This window comes from Loxodonta africana, chromosome 14, assembly GCF_030014295.1.
Source record: "Loxodonta africana isolate mLoxAfr1 chromosome 14, mLoxAfr1.hap2, whole genome shotgun sequence".
Lineage (NCBI taxonomy): Eukaryota > Metazoa > Chordata > Mammalia > Proboscidea > Elephantidae > Loxodonta > Loxodonta africana.
In genome coordinates this window covers 58,364,836-58,382,011 of record NC_087355.1, presented here as the reverse complement: position 1 = coordinate 58,382,011, position 17,176 = coordinate 58,364,836, and the positions used below count along the sequence as shown (strand labels likewise).

Sequence of the window (17,176 nt, the reverse complement as noted above, 5' to 3'; positions counted from 1 at the left end):
TCCTAGGGGACTTTATGGTAAATGATAGGTATTTCAGAAATTCCACATTCTAAAAAAAACAAAAAACAAAAAAAGAAATCCCACATTCTATGAACTGGTGTTAGGAGCATAGAGTGAAATGAGGAAAGGGAGCTACGAGTAGCAATAAAGATTAGTCCAGGACCTTGTGAAATTAATTCCAAATGCTTACTGCTATAGCTTTCTGGCCAAAAAGCTTATTGGTGAAGGCCATGTTTTAAAGAGAAATCAGACCTTCTAGATAACAGCTGATTTATGAAGTGTATTTTTTTTTTTTGTAGCACAGTTGTTTTCTTTTAAATATAAATGCTTTGTTCTCTTTATCCTTTAGTTCTGTTTTATCCTTTGGAATGTTTATCATTTTTTCTTGGAAAGTAATTCTGCTAACAGAATGAGTTGCTTGCTTTAGTAAAAAAAATATAGCAAGAAAACTAACAATTTGTGGACATAATGGTCATGTATTTTGACCATGATTAAGAGGCTGCTGACCAACTATAGACCATCATTTTATTAAAATATAGGTTACAACCTTTATAAATACAAATGAACCTTTTATGGTGTGATAAATTGTTCTTTTGTGCCCACCATCCCTACCCCGCCCCCCCCAAAATCAGAAGACCAAACCAAAACCAAACCTAGTGCCATCGAGTCAATTCCAACTCATAGCGACCCTATAGGGCAGAGTAGAACTGCCCCACAGAGTTTCCAAGGAGCACCTGGCAGATTTGAACTGCTGGCCCTTTGGTTAGCAGCTGTAGCACTTAACCACTACGCCGCCAGGGTCTCCCCCAAAAGCAGAGATAGTGTAATTTGACTGTGGACTTTGACCCACACATAGTTAACATTTTGATTGTAAATTTGGTAACTTTTTAGCAGTTGAATTAGCTGCTACATGGTGGCCATTTAATGTATGAAAATCTGCCTAGACTCAAAATTGAAAAGTAAAGAGTTTCCATTTTATTTTTGTTTTTAGAAACTTATTATTTATAAAGTAGCCTAGTTCAATGCAATCTTTTTTTAGCCGTTAATTTTACTTTCTGACTTCATTTTCTCAATTTTCAAAATGTTAATATTCAGTGATTTTAAATGTGGGCTGTGTTTTCTACTCCATCATCTCTTTGCTTAAGCTATATATTTTAAAGCTTTTCTGAATCATTGAAGTGCTAAATATAGTGCTGGCACTCAGAGGCTTGTTAAATGAAGACATGCCATGTCATGGAACTGTCATCGAGGTCTGCATGCTGTTTATTGCCGTGAGTTAAATCTCTTACAAGTAATAATGTAATATACTCTTTTGAAAACTTAACGTTTCAGTTAAACAATCCTTTGGCCTTCTCACAGGGAATCTATCCTAGAATACAAGCCTATAAATTATTGCTGCTCTTTACACCTGCTTGTAATGTGTGCAGTTTAGTGGGAAAATACATGCTTCTAATCCACTGTAAAAAAACAATAATAATAATAATAATAAATAAATAATAATATTTTTTTTAATTCACTGTTGCTCTTATCTGTAGACTATCTATTATGTTATTGCTGTTTTCGACTCATTGTGACCCCATGGGACAGAGTAGACCTGCCCCACAGAGTTTTTTTAGGCTGTAATCTTTACAGGAGCAGATCTCCAGGTCTTTCTCCTGTGTAGTTACTGGGTGGGTTTGAACACCAACCGTTGGGTTAGCAGCCGAGCACTTAACCATTGCATCACCAGAGTTTACATATATTATCTCAACCAATGACATCCCTGCTTTATACATGAAGAAACAGAGGCTGAGAGAGGTGTTTAACTGCCTCTGTCACAGAATAGGTAAGGGTATGGCTAGGACTCAGACAGACCTGTAAGCATTTGTTTCACAAACTGCCCTTCGCAGAATTCAATAAGTGTGTTATAGAAAAAAAAAAAAAGGAACAGATTTAGGAGGCAGATAGCTTTAGGCTTTCAGAACCAACTACTAGCTATGTAACATTCTCCTAGTTTCCTCATTTGCAAAATCAGAGTACTGCTACTCGCTTCGTAAGATTATTTTGAAGATTAAATGAAAAGGCACGTAAAGCCTTTGGTACATTGTAGGCTTTTAACAAAGTCACCTAAACTGGCTATCCAAGTCAAGTCACTCTCTGCAAGAAGATGTGAGCATTGACCAGGAGCCTAGGTAATAGACCATGCATTTTAAAATATTTTCAGAATTAAAATTCTTAACTCATTTTTTATCCTGAATCAGAAGACACTGATTAGAGTGTTCTCATAGTATTTTTCATTGTACGTCTTTTGAAGGGCAGATGAGGTTTCAATCCCAGCAGCAATGCAGTTAATAATGGAGATGTTTCCTTTTTTTAGTTTTAATCCTTTACTTTAATCATTTGGGCATTTCTGGAGGGTCTCATGTTGCCTATGGCCATGGAGTGGCCATTTCTCTTTCAGTCTATTGATATGGCGAACTGTTGGGAAGAGACAGGAATGATTGATAAAGAGGTGGCATTAGAACAAATGGTATAAAATGCATTTTTCTGACCACTAAAATTTCAATGGGGCTAAACCATGAGCTCGTGAACATTTTATTTGCAAAACAAATGAATTTCTTTGACAGAAACTTTCCCTTTTTCTGTTTAATTTTTTTTTTTTAGGATGCAGAATAGAAAACTGTGATTCTTGCTTTAGCAAAGACTTTTGTACCAAGTGCAAAGTAGGCTTTTATTTGCATAGAGGCCGTTGCTTTGATGAATGTCCAGGTGGTTTTGCACCATTAGATGAAACCATGGAATGTGTGGGTGAGTGGTTTTTAATTAATTCTCAAACTGCAACTTTTTATTTTAACATTTATTTCTTGAAAAATGTATGCTGGATATATTCAGTCTAAAAACCAAATGTGTTCTCTTATTGTTAATTTAAACTGGACATTAAGTGTTTTTTTTGTAGACTTTCTGGATTCTTCAGGCATCATGATGATGGGGGGTAGTGTTGTTTATTATATCTTGTTACAAAATTTACTAGTTGGATATTTGCCATGTTAAACTACTTATGTGCTGATAATAACATTTTTATAGACTATGTAATACATCCATTTCTTATTATCTTAATAAATTGGTACTAACTGTTGGAGAAAAAAAATTTTAATTTAGAACAAAAATGGAGTTTTCAAGCAGTACCGTGTCTGTTAATTATTTGATTGCTTTTGTTATGCCTATTAATTATGGAGCATCTTCTTGACTTTATCTTTCAAAAAAAAAAATCGAAGGCAAATTTTTCGTGCCAAATTTATTTAATGTGATTGACTGCACATTAAAACAATTTTATGTCTTTCACTAAATTTAGACACCTAGAACGTATACTTTCAGTGGTTAAGAGTTCCGCTGTCTACCAACAGGCTGGGCGTTTGAATCCACCAGCCGCTCCTTGGAAACCCTGTGGGGCAGATCTACTCTGTCCTATAGGGTTGCTATGAGTCACAATCGACTCGACAGCAACAGGTTTAGGTTTTTTATTCATAAATAGTAATTGGGAATACACACGTTATAAAGTTTATATTTGAGTGTTCTCAAAATGCCTTGGTATTTCTATACCATGGATTGAAAGGTAAACACCTGTCAGTGGCTGCATTTTGATGAATGCCTGAACCTACTTACCAGCGTAATGGAATCTTCATGTCCTCTCACTCCTGAATTTTATCTGGCATATTATACAGCTGATATGATGCACGACAGAGCTATGTATTAAAAATGAGACTTTGCATCCCCTTAAAATGAAGACTTAAAAGACAATTAAGAACTATTTTCTGTAGAAGTACTGCTGAAATAGCCTGTAATTATATATTGGAAAGTTTCAGAGGGGAACATGTTTACGTGAGGGTTTTTTTGAAGAGATGTATATTGTGTTCCTATTCGTGGGTGAATTAACACACTCATGCAAATCCTGTAAAAAATAAGCGAGTTACTGGAAGAGCATACTGAGAAGGCTGAATTTGCTTTTGAGAGGCAAGACCCATACCCACTACAGATATTCAATGGAGACTTGTAAGATAAATTAAAAATAAAATTCAGTGTATTACCCTGAAGAGAAATCTTAAATAGCTTTACTAGAAGGAGCTTTTTTTAATGGTAAATTTGATGAGAAGGTTTAACTTTGCATATCTATATATTTTCGTTCTACCCCCTTCCCAGAGGATGATGGGAGATTAAGCCTAGTTTTCAACCACATGGACTTGCCAGAAGAGATGTTAAAAGCTTTTTACATATCTAGGAAAAATACGCATTTTCAAATATCTTATCGTGTTTGTGTTTTTCAAACTGAAGTAATGTACAGTACCAATACGGAGAACAAGAAATACTAAATACAGTGGCTTCCAATTGTCTGTTGAAAAAATATAGAGAATCAAAAAATGCAAAACAACCTCCGCATCCTCTTCCCTAATAGCTTTCAAAATTAAAACAAACGCATTTGTGATTTGGTGGGGAGGGCATTATAATTTATTTACCTGTAAAATTTTGTCTTTTGTCATAAGGAAATAACGTCTTATACTCTAGGTTTTAGCTGTTGAATCCTGTTAAAGATTATAAATTTCAGTGCCATTAGAATGGATCAGTAGCTTTCCTTCAAATAAATGAACTAAGACAGACTGAATGTAACAGCTGTTTAATTACTTAGATGGCACTTGTTTCTTGTTTCAAATAATTTATAGTTCCCAAAAGACAAGCTTAGGTCTTTGTGGGCTCAATTTAATTTTTGGTATCGGAAGGAAGAGAGGGAGTAGAGGAACATTGCTAAATGAATTTGATGACCGTGGAACAAATGCATATCAAAGTGCTATTTGTTTTTTTTTTTTTTATTATTAGAAGGATGTGAAGTTGGTCATTGGAGCGAATGGGGAACTTGTAGCAGAAATAATCGCACGTGTGGATTTAAATGGGGTCTGGAAACCAGAACACGGCAAATTGTTAAAAAGCCGGCAAAAGACACGATACCATGCCCAACCATTGCAGAGTCCAGGAGATGTAAGATGGCAGTGAGGCATTGTCCAGGAGGTGAGTTTGGGTAATCACTGTCATGTGCTGTGTGTTTTCTGATTCTCCCCCTCTGTAGCCACCCTGTCTCCCAAAAGAGATTATCCATGCAGGAAGCCTGGTAAATAACCATTGGTGAAGGGGTAAAATTCTACAGTGTACTTATTTAGAGACAAGTGCTTAAGTTGTGAAGCATGTAAAGTGAATGTTTCATTTATTTTCATGATATCTTAAAGATAATTTAGAAGAATAGATTACAAATGAGATTTTTAAAATGAGATTTCTAAAAGTTCGTGTGAGTGTGCCTGCGTGCGTGCATGTGTGCTTGGTTAACGTACCCTAAAAGCGGGCTCATGTGAAATCAGACTGAAATCAGGCCTTTGCTGATGTTACTCTGAGAGGGCAGTCAACTTACAGTTGAGAAGGGTTTAGATTAGAAAGATTTATGGAATCTTTAGAGTCATCTGCATCACTACTAGTTGAAGATGACAACTTAAAATAAACTTACCCAAACACTGGGAAGAATAAACCTTGTCCTAATGTTACCACAATTAGCCATTTCTCTTTGTTTTGATAATAATTTGTAGAAAACAGCTACTGGTATGTGTGTGTTTATTCATGTCTTTGTCGTAATTGTGCTGATTTGCAGTAATTATTGTGTAATAACAAAATTAGGCCCATTTAGGAATTAGAAGACGTACATAACTGAGGTACCAGATGAAGCACAATCAGCACCCTGAATTGCAGTTCTCAGCATCGTCACCGTGGTTCTTAAAGCATCGATTGCTTGTTACCCTTGTTGTATCTCTAGCAGATACTATATAATACCAGGGATGAAGCTGGAATTTTCTAGTGCACAAAACGGGAAAGCACATAAACAAAGTTGTACTTAGAAAATTGCCCCATAAAATAATCAAAGCTTTTGTTTCCTTCATTCTTTCTGTTGGTGCACAGTTTTTTCAGCTTTATGACTACAGCCCAGAAAGCAAAGACATATATTTTTAAGATAGTTTTTGATATCCGTATCATGCGACTTGATAGAGAATTATCTATGACCCATGGAGAAGGACAAAACTTTTAAGACTTGAAGACTCCGAATGGCCTTTGAGAACTATTAGATCCAGATTCAGAAGCTACTCTTAGGAAAGCAGCTTTTCCTCTTGAATTAGTTGTGCTTTTCCTTGCTGGGTTTTTGAAACCAAGTTTTTTTGGATGTGCTTTTCACTAACAAGGATGGTTTTGTTCACTTAAACTGGGTATTTTTCAGTCAAAATATAAGAAAATATTTTCTTACAAAACTAATAAGCCACTTCTTGGATAGCTGAGAGCATTTAACCTGCAATCTTGTGCCTCAAAACAAACCTGATGTATTCAGGTATGGGAAATAAAGACTTTCTTTGTTGTATATTGTTTATATAACTACTCCCCCCCCATTCCTCTTCCAGCAACGTGGTCCCCCCAATTGTGGTTTACGCTAATAGCAAAAATTAACCTGAAAATGCTCCTATAACAAACGTGCTTATGTGTAACGAGAGCCAGCACTTTCCCCTCCCCCCAAGACTCTGTGTTGACCTAGCCCCAGCCTTGCTTGAAAATTTTGTAGATAACAGCTAAATTGTGAAACTATAATGTTTATTGCATCCATATTTTTTATGCTACCAACAACAGTTTACTGTCTTTAATGGAATATAACCTGCACTGTCAGTAACTTAAATTACACCCAAACAAATGTATAGTCTGCTAATAATTCTGTTTTTTTTTTTTTTTAAGAAATGCACCAGTACTGGACTTTGAGTTAATTCATCTTCAGGTTTTACCAAGTTTTATTTGTTTGGAAAGACCAGCTCTCACTCTAGTCCCTATATCTACATTTTTACTTTAATAAATTCAGTTTTTCATATAACCTGTAGAATAAGTAGGTTTGAAAAGTCAAATTGAAGTTTCTTTGTTTTATAGCGAAAGAATTAAAATTTAATTGATTATTGCTGGAAATGGTAAATTACTCTGCCAGAAAATACCTTTTATTTACAAATGTAGGAAATGAAAAATAGGACATGAATTTTGGAACTTTGAGCACCAGGTGATAGAAACTGGCATAACTTCCAGCGGCCGTATCCCACCTTGCCCCAGGTGAGAGAGGGAAAAGTGTCTTTCTTCAATAGGTCATGGTGATTAATGAAAAGATGGAAGAATCCAGAAGGAAACCACTTTATCCCATTTTACATCTTGATTTGATTTCAGTGATCTGCTTTGACAAACCATGCAAAAATCTAAGTCGTAATCAGGTTGGGAATACAGGCATTTTTCAGATCTTTTCAACACACGTGTAGATTTTTCTCCTGTTGGGGCCAATCTTAACCAGATTGCACACAAATGTAGCCTTAACCTTCTTCACACTGAAGCACGGGCACATTAAAATCAGCTGCTTTTGATTACTTAAAGGCATAAGTTAGAGGTCAATGTAATGGAATAGTCACTAAGTGTGTAAGACATTACATTGAAAACCATTAAATATGAGAAAATAAATGGCTGCACGATACATTTAAAAAACAGTATAATGCTCTAACCTTTTTTCTTAATTGTCGTATGCTTATTTGATTTGAAAAAATTAAGTATATCTGGGAATATCTTAAGTAGTGTATTGGTTACACTTGAGATTACTCAGTGTTCATTCCCAATCTTTTCTTTTTGATTTGTTATCTTTCATGTCCAATGACTTAACCTGCAGTGTTTCTTGGGACTCTTCCAATGCTCATTCTTCAGGATCTTGGCCTGGCGATCACGTGATCTGGGTTTCTGCACCCTGTCAGCTCATTAATTCCGTGACCCTTGGCAAGTCACTTAACCTCTCTTGGCCTCTATTTCCTCATTTGTAAATCGAGGAAGTTAGGGTAGCCAGTCTCTAATATCCAGACCACCTTTAAAATTTGATGCTTCTAGAATTAATTGCCAAAATATGTGGACAAGTTCTGTGGTTGTCGTATGTAAAGTGAGGAAGAGACTTGGAAGCTCAAGAGCATGGTTTTATAACCAAAGAACTGAACCCTTTTCCAGTAGCTGCACCATGCATTTGCCAAGCCTTCCACATCTGGCGGCGTTCACCCTCCTACTTCAGGAAGGATTCAACTTGTGTAGTCAACCCTCAAAGACTAAGCAAAACTCTTCATAAGTCTGCACATGACCTTTGGTTTAGCTACCAAGATAGGAGGGTGGAGAATGAGAAAGGAGAAAAAAGTAGAGAATAAAAGATCATAGAAAAAAAAGAAAGATGGCCCGTGGGTCAGAGAAAAAAAAAAAAATTGAACACTGAGTATAGGAAACAAGGAAAAAACCAGAATGAACTGTTTAAAAATGAAGGCTGTCCTCACTGCAGATATAACTGTCTGCAGCCCCCACTCTCTACCCTGACTATGCTAATAGAGTTAATCCTTTTGGGATTAATTTATTCTATTGCTATAGAACCTGCCACTTTAAGGGATTTATTTTTGAAGGGCTTTCAAGTCTGGACCCTGCTGTGCATTTCTTAATAGAAAAATATAAACATGCTATTATCAGATATTTAAATGGCAAATGGGAGTACAAAATTGTAGTTGCTGAGATGTGAATTGGGAGGATGCTTACGTACAGAAGAGGATGTTGTCTTCTGGAGGTGGCTTTAGTCTTCCACTCTTTCACAGGATTGGCTACCACTATAACGTCATCCTCAAATATTCTGTCTTACCTACATGGGACTCCTCGTTATTTTCCAAAGTCCCAAGACAACTGATTTTGTGAATGTTGGTTTAGTTATTTAGTGCTGCTATAACAGAAATACCACAAGTGGATGGCTTCAGCAAAGAGAAATTTATTTCCTCACGGGAAAGTAGACTCAAAGTCCAAATTCAGGGTGCCAGCTCCAGGGAAAAGCTTTCTCTCTCTGTGGGCTCTGGAGGAAAGTCCTTGTCTTCAATCTTTCCCTGGTCAAGGAGCTTCTCGGGCACAAGAACCCGAGGTCCAAAGGACACGCTCTGCTCCCAGTGCTGCTTTCTCGGTGGTTGAGGTCCCCATGTCTCTCTGCTCGCTTCTCTCTTTTGTATCTCAAAAGAGATTGGCTTAAGATGCTATCTAGTCTTGTAGATCTTGTTAATGTAACTGCCACTAATCCATCTCATTATACATCATACTGATAGGATTTACAACACATAGGGAAATCACAGCAGATAACAAAATGGTAAAGAGTCATACAATGCTGAGAATCATGACCTAGCCAAGTTGACAGATATTTTGGGGGAACACAATTCAATCCATGACAAATGTATTCAGATATTTTTTTGAGCCTTACTCAGTGTGCCCGTTGGTGTTCTAGGCATTGGATTGCCCAAGAAGCCCTGTAGAACTTTTTCTAGTGGAAGGAATGGCATTTAAAAGGTAAATGGATGAGTATATGGTATAATTTCATGTGGAAATGAGGGTTGGGAAGAAATAAAGCAGGATAAGGAGTTAGTGAATGACTGGGTTGAGGGGGAAGAAGTGACACTGATCAGAGATCTGAGAAAGAAGGAGCATGACTTTTTTGTTTTTCTAGATTTTGTTTTTGCACTTGAGAAATATACACAGCAAAACATACACCAATTCAACAGTGTCTACATGTACAATTTAGTGACATTGATTACATTCTTTGAGTTGTACAACCATTCTCACCCTCCTTTTCTGAGTTGTTCCTCTCTCATTGGCGTAAACTCACTGCTCTCTAAGCTTCCTATCTAATCTTTTGAGTTGCTGTTGTCAATTTGACCCCATATAGATGGTTTTTAAAAGAGCATAATGTTCAGATCTTTTTTACTACTTAAGCTAAACTATTTGGTTTTAAGATGATTTCAGGGAATATTTTTGGTTTAAAGTTTAAAGATTATATCAGGGTAATAGTTTCAGGGGTTCATCTAGCCTCCACAGCTCCAGAAAGTCTGGAGTCTTTGAGAATTTGAAATTCTGTCCTACATTTACTCCCTTTTGATCAAGATTCTTCTGTGGAATCTTTGATCAAAATGCTCTTCTGGTCTCATGGCAAAGGAGGCAGTTGTTCGTGGAGACAATTAGCCACACATTCTGTAGTGGTTACCAGGGATAGGAGGGAGGGGGAAAAGAGAAGTTAATGGTGATGGAAAAATTGCATTGATTGTGGGTAGGGTTGCACAGCTGAGTATTGTAATTGCTGTCAATAAGCTGTAAAAGTTGAATTGGCAAAAGTTGTGTGATTTACAACAATGGCAAAAAAAAAAAAAGAGCAGCTGTTGAATCTGCTTATGTACAACCAAACACCCCATGGGATTTGCTTCCTTAGTTTAGAGGTAGGTTTTAGGTTCATGGTTTCATGGACCATCCTAGTTACTTGGCCTAATAACATATTTAGTGTTTCTTTCCTACCTCCTAGTTTGTTGTATAGTGCCCAGAGTCTTAAAAGCTTGCACGTGGCCATCCAAGGTACAACAATTGGCCTTTATTCTCCCTGGAGTAACAGAGGAAGAAGGAAAGTCAGGAATAGGAGGAGGATATGGAAGGTGTGGAAGCAAGCCCTTTAGGGAAAATTCTTTACTTATTGACTAAATGGCTCCTTTTTGTGAATACCGTTGATTCTACCTCTATAAAAAAAAAAAAAAATTATTATTTATTTATTTTTTACCTCTATACCTTTTTTTTTTTTTTTTTTTATACCTTAGGGAATAGGAAGGACCTGAGATCCTGACTGATTCAAGGTGATACTAGCAAGTTGTTAGTGGTAGAGGCAAGAGTAAGAGCAAAATCTTGCTGCATAGGAAACCAATGTTTTCCTGTGCCTTTTCTTTGTACCTTATAATAAAGCTCAAAGATAAAAAGCTGTGACTGTCCTACATTGAAGTAGCCTGCTTTTAACTATTTTTCCATCCACTCAGAAATATATATTTACTTTTACTCTACAAATCCTTTCAAAACATAATACCCTGCCATCGCCAACACTTCCTAACATCTTCCAACTTGAAACATTCTCCAAAGCTCATTTAATAAATGCCAGTGTTGAGCTGCTGGCTTTGCTTTGGTTGAGCTGCCCCTATGTTAAGGCCCTTTTCTCCTATCATTCTAGTGACTTCACTCCTCAGTTTGCTTGGGGGGAAAAAGTGTAACTTAAAGATTGTTCTTTCCGTCCACTGCCTTTCAAAGTCAGCCCTCTAGATGAGTCTGTCTTGTTTTGAGCCACGTACAGCGTTCATCTCTGACACCTGCTCTTTGGTGTGCATGGAAGCACTGGGAGTCCTGAGCCCCACCACCACATCTGATGGCCCTGTGCCACGTATGGTTTTTCTCTTTCTGACACATTTCAGCAATCAGACTATTAAAAAGTAATTTAGGTGAGGCTTAGATTTTTTTTTTTTAGATGTATGTTCGGATGGCTTTCTGCCTCTTTTGCTTGGGACTGCCTCAGCTCACCATACTGTAGTTGTTAGTAATAATACAGTATAATTCTTTAAAGCCACTTCCAGCACTGTGCTACAGTTTAAATACAAAATCTTCAGGAGCATACTACTTCAATTTGAAAATGACTTGTTCCTCTTATAAGATATTACCTGACCATTAAGCACCTCCCCCGCAAAGTGGCTTTTAACTTGGTAGGAATCAAAAGAAAATATTATTTGGCAACTTAGAACTTGAATCTCTGCAAACATTTATGTTTCAAAATGGCAAATAGTGGTAAGATCTCTCTAATCTGTGTTTTCTGGATATAAACTGACGTGACAACATGTGGACTAGGTATTTAGAGAATATAAAGATGGTTGTGGATTGTGACGGATTAAACCGAGAGCAGGAAATAAGCACATTTTCAGTAGGATAGGGTCAAGAAAACATGCTTTAGACATATGTTCTTTATTTCTCTACATTTTGTTTATATTTGAGTCACAATTTATGTGGTCTACTTTATACATTAAAAAAAAAATTTTTTTTTTTTTTTACTTTATACATGCCAACCTCTCAAGAGTAGTTTGGAGGAGAATAGGATAAGAGGAAATCTCTTTTCTTTTGAAACTTCCATAGTTGTCAGGAATGTAGATACTGAAATTTTCATACAAAGAAGAGAGCATCTAAGCAAGGGGAATTCTTATTTCCCTTCTGTTTGCGGTATTGAATGTTTATGTTTCTTTGAAAATCAGTGATTTGGGTTAGTTGCTGTAAATTAAACAAATCAGACAATTTCCCAGGTACTTTGAATAAACTGCAGCTAATTGTGATGTGCATTTTATAGTGATGGTAAACTAGGAGTCACGCATAAGTAGCCATATTTTAGATGTTAATGTGTAATTACCATACAAAGTTGATCTTTCAGCTTTAACAAAGATCTACCTGCAGGTCTTATCTAAGTGCCTTTAGGGTAGTGGCTTAGAAAGTACCTCCCCCCCCCCTCCCCATTTATCTGTCTGTCTGTCTATTCACTCACTCACTCATTTCCTGGAAAGTGGGTGGGGTTCGTTTTCAGAATGACTAGTTTTCGTATAGCGAAACCTATAGCCAGAACTCGACGGGATTGCCTTGTTTTTTATGTCTCCCAAGTTTTATGCTTTTGATAGGGTGCAAAGTCTTACCACTTTTCTATCGCTGTCTGTTCATGGGAAATACTGCGTTTTTCTTCTCATGAGAGGCTTCTGCCTTACACAGATTCTGGTTTTCACAGGTTTTAGCATATATCAGAGGATAAGGGTCTGAGGAAATGAAACAGCAGGAAAGTGGGCCCCGATGGTGTATAGGAGCTTATGAAAAGCCCCTGTACTTCCCAGGGAGGGCAAGACTGAACTTATTCCTGAGCACGGACATGGATGTAGACATAGCAGTCTAAGGGAATGCAAAGCATCCAGAATGTGGAGGCTGAGGGAATAGATATAAGACAACCTTTTTTTCCAGTTTCATTACAAACCAGCCTTGGGGCCAGCCTTGCTTGCAAGTGCAGCTGAGGAGTGAGTGAGTGAAAGAAGTCACCACTTCGCCTACAGGCCTGTGCCATTCTCGACAGCTTCCTATCTGGAGTCTCTACTGGCCCCATTTAATTAGAATCCGAGCAGTATGTACTAGTCTCTTTTATGGGTACTTGTAAAAAGGATTTCTCAATTGCCTGTGCCCCTGAAGTCCTGACGTTCCCTGTATGATGAGGCAAGGACAGGAAAATTCCAAAGGGGCTCTTCTATGAATTCCACACAGCAGTGAGTGACACTGCTCTTAATGTAAAAAATATAAAATAATTTTTACAACGCTCCAAAATAAAAACAACTTTAATGGGACACACATGTTGTCCGTGGCAGACTTTTTTCCCCCCTTCAGGGGATTTTTTTTTTTCTTCCCCTTCCTTTTGAGATAAGAAAATTTTAAGTATAAATCCCCTGGTGGTTTCTTAGAACAACTTATTTTCCTCATCAGACACCTCTCTGGGATCTTTAAATGGTGTTGATAAAAAGAAAACAGGCGGTTGGCTCGTTTAGATTTCCTGTAAATACCTCTCCAGCTACTGGACAGACCTAGAGCTGTGCGCATGGATGTTCTCCAGAAGCGGGAGGCAGCAAGAAAACATTTTAATGGAAATAATGACAGTGGTTTACTAAAATCCCAGTGTGATTCACATCTGTCGTCTTGCAGAAGTGGTTAAGATGATAAAATTACTTTGTGCAAAAGGAAGCAGGGGTGGGGGGAGGACGGAAGGATTATTTGGCAAAAATTACCACCATTAATTTAAACTAAAAATGTAGAGGTGGTAGTCTTTGCTTTCCAATTGTCCTATTTATGTAATTTTTGGACCTAATATTTCTTTGTGACAGTGTTATTTTTTTGTATTTGAAGACTTTGGAAACTAGGAGTAAAATATTTGTATAGTCAAGATACATCTAATAGTTGAAGTTATACGCTTATACCCTGCCTGTTACTGAAAGGATTTAGTGGGCGCAGGGTTAAGAGCTATGGCGTGCTATGGCTGCTAACCAAAAACAGGTCAGCAGTTTGAATCCACCATCGTACCTTGGAAACCTGGTGGAGCAGTTCTACTCTGTCCTGTAGCTTTGAAATCAACTTGACGGCAAGGTTTTTTTTTTTTTAAATCATAAAAAGATATGTGATAATATGGAAAAACAAAACAAAAAAATTGAAAGATCAGAACCAGGAGAAAGTTAACTTAGAATAAGAGCTCAAGACTGATAAAAAAAAAAAAAAAAATCCACAGGAGTCTGTATGGTTGAACTAATTGAGCCAAACATTTGGCTTTGATTGCTACCAGCCTTTGATTCCTACTTGCTTTTAAAGGTAGATGTGGTTCCATCTTCATTTAAAATAGATTATTAATTATAACATACAATATCAACTAGCTTCTGGAGGGAGAAATCTCCCCTGCACGCATTCAGTGTGTGTATGGTGTGTGTGTGCGTATGTGTAGGAATGGTTGTTGGTGTTAGTTGCCATCGAGTCGATTCTGACGTGTATAGATCCACCTGTGAGTTGCCATCGAGTCGATTCTGACGTGTGTAGATCCACCTGTGAGTTGCCATCGAGTCGATTCTGACGTGTGTAGATCCACCTGTGCAGAGTAAAACTGCCTCACAGGGTTTTCAGGTTGAGACCGTTCAGGAGCAGGTCACCAGCTCTTACTTCTGAGGCACCGCTGGGTGGATTCAAACTGCCAACCTTGTGGCTAGTAGTTGAGGGGTTAACCATTTACACCACCCAGGAACTGACTCTCTCTTTCTTTGTCTTTATATATATCTATATCCATACATAGAGTTTCAATTTTAGACACCTTAAAATGTGTATGTATAGAATTGAATGGAATTTACATTTTAGAATTGAGGAAACTACTGTTAATTCTCACAGAAAACATTTTAGGTCTGCGAGGAGACGAAACTTCTGCAGCACTCAAAGTGGATTTTCCACATGAAGAAACGGTTCCAGGGAAGTGGGTCGTATGGTGGATGATATACTCAGTAACGTTGGTCATGGATTGGATTGTGTCCCTCAAAAATATGTGTACCAGTTTGGCTAGACCATGATTTCCAAGTATTGTGTGATTGTCCACCGTTTTGTCATCTGGTGTGATTTTCCTATGTGTTGTAAATCCTAATCTCTGCCTGTGGTTAATGAGGCAAGATTAGATTATGTGAAGGAAGATTAGGGTGGGATGTAACACCCTTACTCAGGTTGCATCCCTGATCCAATGTAAGAGGAGTTTCCCTGGGGTGTGGCCTGCACCACCTTTTACCTTACAAGAGATAAAAGGAGAGGGAAGTGAACAGAGGGGGAGGACCTCATACCACCAAGAAAGAGAGCCATCCTTTGGACTTGGGGTTCCTGCACGGAGAAACTCCTAGTCCAGAGGAAGATTGATGAGAAGGACCTTCTTCCAGTGTCCACAAAGAAAGCTTTCTGGAGTTGATACTCTGATTTGGACTTATAGCCTACCAGACTGTGAGAGAGTAAGCTTCTGTTTGTTAAAACCATCCACTTGTGGTATTTCTGTAACAGCAGCACTAGATGACTAAGACAACATCCGTATCACATTTGTATGTTTCCAGAAGGCAGCTTGGTGCATGTTTCTTGATGAGAGCTGAAGGCATAATCCCGATAGAAGCATGTGCAATATGGAATCAGGGCTTTTTGACTGATCAGCTCTGTTCATTGACTGCAGTTATTTAGTTGATTCTTTTAGAGGATATTGAATACATTTGGAATTTCGTGATATCTAGAAAATCTAGAAAATGCACAGGTCTATTATACTGGTTTTTTATTGTACTGGGGGGCAGTTACCTTTTTTAAAATAATTTGTTTTTCTTGTTGAGAGTATACACAGCAGAACATACACCAATTGAATAGTGTCTACATGTACATTTCAGTGACCTTGATTACATTCTTTGAGTTGTACAACCATTCTCACCCTCCTTTTCTGAGTTGTTCTTCCCCGTTAACATAAATCCACTGCTTCCTAAGCTTCCTGCCTAATCTTTTGAGTTGCTGTTGTCAATTTGACTCCGTATAGATAGATCTCAAAAGAGTGCAGTGGTCCAGGCAGACATTCTTTACTAGTTCAGCTAAACTATTGTTTGGTTTTAAGAAGACTTCATGGGATATTTTTGGTTTAAAGATTATCTCAAGGCAATAGTTTTGGGGATTCATACAGCTTCCATGACTCCAGAAAGTCTGGAGTCCACGAGAATTTTAAATTGTTTTCTGCATTTTCCCCCATTTGATCAGGATTCTTCTGTAGAACTTTTGATCAAAATGTTCAGTAATGGTAGTCGGGCACCATCCAATTTTGGCCTCATGGCAAAGGAGGCAGTTGTTCATGAGGGGTTTAGATATGGGAGCAGTTACCTTTTGTATATAAGCATGGTTTCTTGTCAAGAGAGTAAAATATTCTTAAGACCACAAGTTACATATTTAATGCAGTTATTATCTCAAGCCTGGCACTAATATTTTAGGTTACCTTCTATGATTATTGCTAATTCTCTAAGGCTGACTTTTGATATGTTAATGTGTCAAAAATATTGGTTATGAGAGAACCATACAGATTTTAAGAATTTACTAAGTTGAACTGACTTTATTAAAATACGTTACGTGGTGTCTCCTCATTCTGCCTTTGAACCTATTTCTCCAAGATAATTGCCATAAGTGTTAGAGGTGGGATCCCAATACAGTCCATGATTTCTCTATTGCCATGTCAGTAGGTTCCTCAAATGAGTTATTTGAGGAATATTCTAAAGAAATGGGCAAATTGGGAACAGGGAGTGGTATAAATAAAAAATTTATAGTTATTAAAGAAGAAGAAAAGTTGAATGTAATAAATGCCAAGTAAGTATTCTTAAAAGGGTTTTTATATTATAGGAAAAAATACCATTTTTTGGCTATTGTGGCCAAGGACTACTTCCTGAAGAGTGAGAATTAATGTAATATTAGGAGGGGTGAATGGAAGCCACATTAAAAAAGGGAGGAGATCATCTTAGAACACTGTGAGGAAACACGTGGGAGCCAAAGTGTGCCTTTTGTGCCCAAGGGAGGGTGAGCAGGCAAGGCTGGCTGGAGCTCCATGAATGGCAGTCACGGAAACTCACAGTAAAAATATAAGTTTCATACTGACTGTGAAGTCTCTGTGCAGAGGGCAGAAATTTTTAATTTTGCCTTGTACACA

At 37.5% G+C, this 17,176-nt stretch overlaps 1 protein-coding gene across 1 annotated transcript in view; it reads left to right on the top strand.

The window, feature by feature from the left end:
* Positions 1-17,176, top strand: part of RSPO2 (R-spondin 2) — an 88,619-nt gene that overhangs the window by 20,728 nt on the left and 50,715 nt on the right. Inside the window, exons 2-3 of the mRNA XM_003408433.3 lie at positions 2,644-2,787; positions 4,849-5,037. Coding sequence (XP_003408481.2) covers positions 2,644-2,787; positions 4,849-5,037 — 333 coding nt within the window. The remainder of the gene's footprint in view (positions 1-2,643; positions 2,788-4,848; positions 5,038-17,176) is intronic.